At 57.0% G+C, this 9,266-nt stretch overlaps 1 protein-coding gene across 1 annotated transcript; it reads left to right on the forward strand.

Moving 5' to 3' along the window:
- Positions 1-666: 666 nt before the first annotated feature.
- Positions 667-9,266, forward strand: LOC106819523 (cadherin-23-like). Its single transcript, XM_014824143.1, has 5 exons — positions 667-4,681; positions 5,502-5,722; positions 6,364-6,623; positions 7,237-7,639; positions 9,057-9,266. The coding sequence occupies exons 1-5, from the start codon at positions 1,001-1,003 to the stop codon at positions 9,187-9,189; spliced, it is 4,698 nt and encodes a 1,565-aa protein (XP_014679629.1). The 5' UTR covers positions 667-1,000; the 3' UTR covers positions 9,190-9,266.

Consider the following 9,266-nt stretch of genomic DNA (forward strand, 5'->3'; position numbering starts at 1 on the left):
GCTGCTGCTGCTGCTGCTACTGCTGCTGCTGCTGCTGCTACTGTTGATGCTGCTGCTGCTGCTGCTGCTGTGGCCGTGCTGATCCAACCATAGAAGGTGAGAGCGAGGTAAAAAAAAACGAAGGGAAAGTGAGTGAGCAAGAGAGAGAGGGGGAGAGAAGGAGAGAAGGAGAGATAGAGAGAAGAAGAGAGGGGAAAAAGATAGAGAGAAGGAGAGCACGAGAGATAGAGAGAAGAAGAGAGGGAAAGAGATAGAGAGAAGGAGAGCGAGAGAATGAGAGAGGGAGAGAGTGTGTATGTGTGCCAGAGAGTGAGTGAGAGAGAGAGAGAGNGAGAGTGATAGAGAAAAAGAGAGAGAGAGAAAGGGAGAGAGAGAGAGAGAGAGAGAGAGAGAGAGAGCGAGAAAGAAAGTGAGAGAAAAGTGGGAGCGATAGCTATGGGTATTTAACGCTATGGACCCGACTAAAACTGACAAGCCAATCTGCTTAAGCTAGCTATTGCTATAGAGGTTATCCGTCGGTGAAGTTAAGCCCCCCAACTTGAGGGTGTCGCCACTGTACACGCGGCCCGCAGTGCGTGAGGGTCGTCTGCTGGAGAGTCGTCACGTGGCGGGCGGGCGGCCCTCTCAGCCGTAGCATTCTACAGCATACACTGTAGTTGCCAAACCTGTTCAGCGATCACTGCCGCACGAGCGTTGAACCCGTCCTGTCGGCCCCCAGAGTGTGTCTCTCGCAGGTGGGGAATGTGGGCCACACGAATCTATCTCCATTAGACTGTGTGGGAGATACACGCTAAGCTTACACTCCCATCTTCTTTGACGCGCCTGTGGAATGGTCGGCCTACACGCCCATACTGCTGCTACCAACACGTAGACTCAGCGCGAGTGTCGTACGTCGGCTGAGTGTTGAGATCCGACGGGAGAGGAAACGGAAGTGTCAGCGGCGGGCGCAGTCATCGTCGTCGTCGGCGGCGGCTCCTGACATCGACCGACGACAGCAGCGATGGCGGTGACGACGTTGGTGATGCTGACGGCGGCGTTGGCGATGGTCTCCGGGCAGGGAACAGACGAGCAGAATCTGGCTCCGTTTCTCGATCTCTGCTGCGACATGGAAGCATTCTCGCTCGCCGAAAACACGCCAGTCGGCGCCACCGTCTACACGCTCGTCGGCCACGATCCGGAGGGTTCGGCGGTGACGTACGCGCTGGCGGGCACGGACTACCTGAGTATCGACGCACGCTCGGGTGCCATCACGCTCGCAAGACCGCTCGATCGAGAGCAGCTGGTCGGCGGCGATTTCATCTCCGTCGGCGTCGTCCTGGAAGACGACGTCGGCGACGGTCGACCGAACAATCGATTGCGGTTCGACCGCCAGGTGGCAGTCACCGACGAGAACGATAACAGTCCGACGTTCGTCGGCGCGCCGTACGCGTTCAGCGTCGACGAGACGACGCCAGTGGGCGCCACTGTCTTCGTCGGCATCTCGGTGACGGACGCCGACAAGGGATTTAACTCGGACGTGTTCCTGTCGTGCGACGGTGGCGCCGCCTGCGACTACTTCCGCGTCGTCGAGCGACGGGAGGGCGAGGGGCGGTTCGTCGGCGAGGTAACGCTCATCAAAGCTGTCGACTACGAGACGACGGAGACATTTCTGCTGCGCGTCAGAGCCGAGGACGAGGGCAGAGTGCCTCGCAACGCAACCGCCGACGTCGTCGTCAGCGTTGCCGACGCGCAGGACCTGCCGCCGCGCTTCTCCGGCGCCCCCTACTTCGCCAACGTGCACGAAGGCGAGAGTGTCGGCCTGTCGGTGCTGCGCGTGTCGGCGCGCGACGGCGACCGTGGCGCCCCCCGTCCGCTCAGTCTCACACTACTCGGCGACACGCTCGGGTACTTCGTCCTGACGGTGACGAATTCGGCCACGAGGGGCGCGGTCGTCGCCGAGCTACGGACGACGGGCATAGCGATAGACCGTGAGTCGCCGACGATCCTGAATAACGGAGGAATCTATCCCCTCGTCGTGCGCGCGACGGAGCAGGGAGAGAACGGCACGTCGACCGACGCGAACCTCACTGTCGTCGTCATCGACGCCGACGACAACCGACCGCTGTTCAACGCGCCGCGATACCGCGTGTCCGTCCCTGAGCATCTGTCCGTCGGCACGCCGCTGCCGGGGCTTGACATCACCGTCGCCGACGCCGACGTCGGCGCGCACGCCGCCTTCACGCTGGCGCTGCGTGGAGCCGACGGGGTGTTCTCCGTCTTCCCGGACGGCGCGCTAGGCAGCGTTCCCGTGCTGATCCGCGTCGACAACTCTTCCCGTCTCGACCACGAGATCGCCGCGGGGAGGCGCCTCGAGTTTTCAGTCGTCGCGACGGATCCGGCAGGCGGCGAAACGGTCGCCGACGTCGTCGTCGACGTGTCGGATGAGAACGACCACAGGCCGATGTTCGCGCGCGCGGCCTACGCACTCGACGTCGCCGAGAATCAGGCTCCGGGAGCCGTCGTGGCGACGATCGTGGCGACGGACGCCGACAGCGGAGAGTACGGTCGGCTCAGCTACCGTCTCGTCGGCGTCGGCAGCGAGCGCTTCGTCGTCGGCGAGGCGACGGGCCGCATCGAGGTGGCGCCGTGCGCGCGTGCTCCGTGCCTCGACGCCGAGGCTAGGCGGCGCTACGGTCTCACGTACGAGGCGCGCGACGTCGGCGGTCGTCTAGCTGCCGTCCCGCTCACCATCGACATCGCCGACGTCAACGACAACCCGCCGCGCTTCCGCCGACCGCGCTACGAGGCGACGCTGCGAGAGGGAGCGACGCGCTTCTCGGCGCCGTTCGTCGTGCGTGCCGACGACGCTGACGTCGGCAGCGACAACAGCGCCGTCGCGTACAGCATCGTCGCCGGCAACCAGGCGGCCGTGTTCACCGTCGACGCCCGCAGCGGGGAGCTGTTGCTGCTCAAGCCGGCGACGTACGGCGACACGCGCGACCGCGCAGGCGCGTACGAGCTGACCCTGCAGGCGCGCGACGGTGGCGTCCCCTCGCTGAGCGGCACGGCGACGGTGCGCGTGCGCGTGCGCGACGAGAACACTCACGCACCGCAGTTTGAGTTTAACAGCTACGAGGGTAGTGTCAGTGAGCTGGCGGCAGAGGGCGCCAGCGTGCTGCGCGTGTCGGCTGCCGACGACGACTACGGCGACAACGGCGCCGTGTCGTACCGCATCGTGTCGGGCGCGCGCGGTAACTTCGTGGTCGACGCGTCGTCCGGCGTCGTCTCGGTCGCAGAGGGCGCCACGCTCGAGCGCGAGACATCCGGCGACGTGTACCACCTGGTGGTGAGCGCGTCGGACAGCGGCGCCCCCTCGCGGCTGGCGTCGACGGTCGACGTGATGATCGTCGTGCGCGACGAGAACAATCAGCCGCCGCGCTTCGACAGCGCCCTCTACACGGCCTACGTCGCCGAGCTAGCGCCGCGGGGCGCCACCGTCGCGCGCGTTGCCGCCGCCGACCCTGACGACGCGCCCGACGTCCGCTACTCGATTGTGGCGCCGATCTCAGCGCGCACGCCCACTGGCGACCCCTGGCGGCCGTCAGCTGACGGCTTTGACCCGGCGACGGCGTTCACTGTCGACGAGACGACGGGCGACGTGCGCGTCGCCGGAGCGCTCAGTCGACGCGTCGTGTCGTCCGTCGCCGTCACCGTCCGCGCCGAGGACCGCAACGCCGCAGCCGGCACCCAGGTGGCGCTGACGACGCTCGAGGTGTTCGTTAGGGGGCCCGACGGTGCCGACCCGGTGTTCGCTGCTCCCTGGACGCCGGAGAAACCGGAAGTGGAGGTGACGATACAGGAAGAGCTGCCCGTCGGTCACCGCGTGCTACTGCTGCGCGCGTACGATCCCCGCACGGGGGCACCCGTGTCGCGCTACGAGAAGCTCGCCGCTCCGGGCGGATACCTGACGGTAGATGGCGTCACCGGCGAAGTGACGATCGAGCGACGCGTCGACATGGAGGCCGACCCGCCGCTGCCGCTCACGCTCGACGTGCGCGCCACCACCGCCGAGGGGCGCCACTCGTTCGCGACGCTCGTCGCGCGCGTCGTCGACGTGAACGACAACGCGCCGGCGTTCGAGCGCGACGAGTACCGCGCCGACGTGAAGGAGTCTGAGCGCTCGCCGGCGCTCGTCGCGCAGGTGGCAGCACGAGACGCCGACGTGCGCGCGGGTTTCCGCGACGTCGCTTACTCGCTGTCCGGCAACGGCGCCGAAAACTTCGCCATCGACAACGCCACGGGCTGGGTGTCCGTGTCGCCGCTAGCGCGCCTCGACCGCGAGTCGGTGCCCGTCTACCACCTAGTGGTGACGGCGCGCGACCGGCCGACTTCGTCCGTAGACTGGCTCGAGACGTCGGTACTGCTCACCGTCGCCGTTACAGACGAGAACGACCACTCGCCGAGGTTCGAGCAGCGCACGTACAAGGCAGCAGCCGTGGAGAGCATTCACACGCAGGGAACCATCCTGCAGGTGGTCGCCAGCGACGATGACGATCCGAGCGCCCCCTACGGGCAGCTCCAGTACTCGATTGGCTACCGCGGGAATACGGAAAACATGTTTTCGATGCGGTCGAGCACCGGCGAGGTGTTTGCTTCCACGGATCTCATCGGGAGGGCCTCACCTCTGCCATATATCTTCCAGGTAAGGCTAATTAACGTGCTCACCTGTGCCGTACACCTTCCACAGGTAACACTAAGCAATATCTTTCCCTGTGCCGTACACTTTTCAGGTAAGGCTAATTAACGTGCTCACCTGTGTCGTACACCTTCCAGGTTAAGCTAACCAACGTCAGCACCTCTGCCGTATACCTTCCACAGGTAAAGGTAATTCACATCCTCACCCGCACTGTACACATCCCGTTATGATATATATATATATATATATTAGTAATCGTGGGCCACACCTTGCGCACATTTTATCCGCAGGCGAGTTACGCTCCATTCCTAATTGCTCTATTCATCATACAGCCGCCTGTCATGCAGACAAGGTTGTATTGCGTGGGTGCAGGGGTGGTGGTTGTAGCAGGTAGGGGATCGCGTAGAGCTGGTCCAGCCTCGACCTCAGACAGACCTAACACGTATCTGCACCGTAAGATTAATAGTAAGATATGATAGTAAGATAATAAGGTATAAGGTATAAAGATATACGGATAAGCAGTATAGGTATAGTGAGACAATAAGGTATATGGACAATTAAGGTATAAGGGGTAAGGGGTAAAGGGTAAGGGGTAAGGGGTAAGGGGTAAGGGGTATAGTATAGTAAGGGGTAAGGGGTATAGTATAGTAAGGGGTATAGTATAGTAGAGTAAGGGGTAAGGATATAAGGTAAGATAGTAGATAAGAGTAATAATGATATTACTGCGTGACGCCGACTATCCGATTTACACATTGATTGATTTACACATTGATTGATTTACACATTGATTGATTTACACATTGATTGATTGACGCGTTGATTACAGGTGAAGGTATGCGACAAAGGTGACCCGGCCAGGTGCGACAGAGCGTCGGTGAGTGTCACCGTCGGAAGCGTCACCTCGAGCGACGGACGACCGCGGTTCCTGTCGCCGTCAGGGGGCGGTGCGACGGTGAGCATGAGGGAGGATTCCCCGCCAGGGAGCGTCGTCTTCACAGCCGTCGCCATCAACAGCGACGACCTTAGCACGGTTCAAGGTCGCATCAGGTACAGAACATGCACACAGATGGACACGTACGTACGCACGCACGACGACGACGCTAAGCAGGCACGCACGTACGGCGCAATACAGGCGCGCAGTGTTATGCGCGACATCGTAACGGCCACACAGACGGCACCACCGCACAGTACGTGCCCGACGCGTACATACTCGCAGACGCACACGCATAAACAGAACACGACACAACCACGGCCACGCACACACACACACACACATACACACACACACACACACACACACACACACACACACACACACACACACACACACACACACACAGAATACCAAAAATCTGGCTCTTAACATAGTTGGACTGTGAGTGCTTGTGCTTCAACGACCACGTAAACAACGTGCCCGTCTCCAGTAATTGGGACGTGAAAGAAACCACTAAGGAAAGAAACCTTTCGTAGAAAACACGGACCTCTAAAACAGAGGTTCGACATAGAGCTTCTCATTCTGCTAACGAATCTCCGATTACTAAAACTGGAAATTAATTTCAAGCTGCATTAATTAGGATTATATTAAGACTATTTAAAACTACAGCCCTATTCGCGGAAAAAATGAAGCCCTTGCAATTTTTCATAGAAATTCGAAGGGAAAAATAACACAGTTTTCTACTCGGTATCAGGTATAGTTTCCAAGAAGGAATCCACCGCGAGGATCACCGGCTGTTCCGCATTGACCCCGACACAGGGGTCATCACCACGGCAACGCAGCTCGACAGAGAGACGCGACAGAACGTGACGTTGTCGCTGCTGGCGTCTGACGGCGGACATCCGGTGCAACACGCCACGCAGACGCTCACAGTCGTCGTCACAGACGTCGACGATAACTTGCCCTCGTTCTCGCGAGATGGCGCCACGCTCACGCTGGAGGTGATGGAGAANGGCGAGGGAGAGGGAGAGGGAGAAGGAGAGGGAGAGGGTAACGGAGAGGGGCAGGGAGAAAGACAGGAAGAGGGAGAAGTAGAGGCAGAGGGCGAGGGAGAGGGAGAGGGCGAAGGAGAGGGAGAGAAGAGGAATTTACACAATAAATCATCAGAGAATTTAAGAGAAAGAACTAGCTAACTCTCCCCTGCCTCCTCCTCCATAGCTCCATCCTCCCCTTCCCTACACTGTACATGAAAGTGACAGCCACGGACGCGGCCCTATGAGGTATCAGCCGCATCTACTACTACATCATCTTCTATCCTCCCTCCTCCGCCTCCTCCTCTTCCTCATTCTCCTTCTCCCCCTCTACCACCTCTCATCCTTCTTCTTCTTCTCTTCTTCATCCTCCTTCTCCTCTTCCTTTGCCCCCTCCTCCTCATCCTCTCCTTCGCCTCCTCCCCCTCTACTTCCCTCCTCCTCATCCTCCTCCTTCCTCCTCCTCCGGCTCCTCATCTTTCTTCTCCCTCCTCCTACTCTTCCTCCGCCTCCTCCTCCTCTTCCTCTGCCTCCTCCTCCTCCTCATCCTTTAATGCCATGTTATAACTGAATCTATGCCGCATTCGTACATGAAGGTGACAGCCACGGATGCGGACCTGGGAGGCAACAGTCGCATCTACTACTACCTTGTCTGCGGCAACGACGACCACAAGTTCAGCATCGACACGACCAGCGGCGTGCTGCGCGTCGACGGAGACCTCGACCGCGAGACCAGCGCCACCTACATCGTCTGCGTACGAGCGAGCGCCGTGCCTCAGGGAAGAACGAGAAGGCAGACGATCGAGGAGGAGGAGGAGGAGGAGGATACGGAGGAGGAGGAGGGGAGGGGCTTCCGCAGGGGTACGATGAGGAGGACGGCAGCGTGATGCTGGTGAGGATCGAGGTGTTAGACAGGAACGACCACGCGCCCAGCTTCCGGCAGCAGACGATGAGCGCAGTCGTGCACGCTGCCGCCGCCGTCGGCACGTCCGTCACCAGGTACGCGACACATGACACATGACACATGACACATGACACATGACACATGCGCATGACACTGCTGCTCCTCAATAACTTCTGCTGCTGAGATATAATACTGCACTAACTCCTGCTGTATGAGATTTAATACTGCACTAACTCCTGCTGCTGAGATTTAATACTGCACTAACTCCTGCTGCTCAGATTTAACCCTGACCCTAACAGTGAATATAAACAGTTATTGAATCATCATACGTGGATATTATTGAGTAGGTAGTGCATTAGATACAATAATGTAAGCCAACAAGAGTAGGGGGTTACATTGTTGGTTTACATTATTGTATCTAGTAATGCCTGTCTTTTCTGCTGGTTAATTGCTGGTTAGTTCCAGTTTAGGATCCCGTTCCTACGCGGTGAGGTTAATGGTTAAGTTCGATTTGGGTTAGGTTTAGAGGTTAGGATGAAGATTAGGTTTGAGGTGAGGGATAGCGTTCGCAATAGGGTAGAGTTAGGGTTGAGCATAGACTTTTAAGGTTAGGTGTATGATTAGGGTTAAGGTAAAGGTTAATCTTGGTGTAATACGCCTAGTAGACGTAGCCCGCATTTGATAGCGTTGATAGCATTTGAGGCGTATTCTCTTGTAAAAAAAGTAACGTTTCTTTGATATTTATTCCTATCGTCGTATGCGCAAACCGCGTTGATAATGTTTGGTTTGAATACGGTGTCTGTTTTCGATGAGTAGGAAATAATACCTATCGCGATTCAAAATATCACGCACTACATGTGGCGCCCCCTTTGTTTATATGGTAAACTAAACACGACCAAGAGTTCATTATCGTTATTATTCCGAGTTATTGAGTCCTTAAATAGCACGTCAACGCATTAATTAGTGGGAATTTTAGGGATATTCGTGTACATATCCTGTTATGACACGTCAACGCATTAATTAGTGTTTGTGCACATATCCTGTTATGGCACGTCAACGCATTAATTAGTGGGAATTTTAGAGATATTCGTGTACATATCCTGTTATGACACGCTAGCGCGTCGAAGATGGCAAGTCTATATTTATTTGTAATATAAATCTCGTATATTGGTCATTCGTACGTCTTCTAATATAAAGGCCATGCAGTGCATCCGTGTATTTACTCACAATGAATTCCGGGTTTATCTCGTACATTCCTAAATATAAATCGTCAAGTACGTAGTACGTAGTAAGTAAACACGTCATTCCCACATTTCGTAAATGTCAATTTGTTCTCATATTTACTGACATAAATCCGGTTTTATTCGCACGTACATTCGCGAGTATAAATCCCAGGTCGTTTCTATATTTCTTCAATGACAGTTCGCTCGTGTATTTCGTGTGTTTCACTGCGCGTTTATTCCTACACTCGTGATGTACGGACTCTCTCCCGACGGACTCATTTATTCACAGAGTGCAGGCAGACGACAAGGACATCGGTAGGAATGCGAACATCTCCTACTCCATCAGAGAGATCAGATTCGTACACGAGAAACGCGCAAACGAACGCGAGCAAGCAATCAAAGTAGCGCACGCATACAGGTGAGCTTACCTGTAGAGCGCGGGGACTACCGCAGCACGGCCTTCTATTCCCCCCATCTCTATTACGCGGGGATTATTATT

The sequence above is a fragment of the Priapulus caudatus genome, unplaced genomic scaffold, assembly GCF_000485595.1.
Source record: "Priapulus caudatus unplaced genomic scaffold, Priapulus_caudatus-5.0.1 Scaffold3611, whole genome shotgun sequence".
Classification (NCBI taxonomy): domain Eukaryota; kingdom Metazoa; phylum Priapulida; class Priapulimorpha; order Priapulimorphida; family Priapulidae; genus Priapulus; species Priapulus caudatus.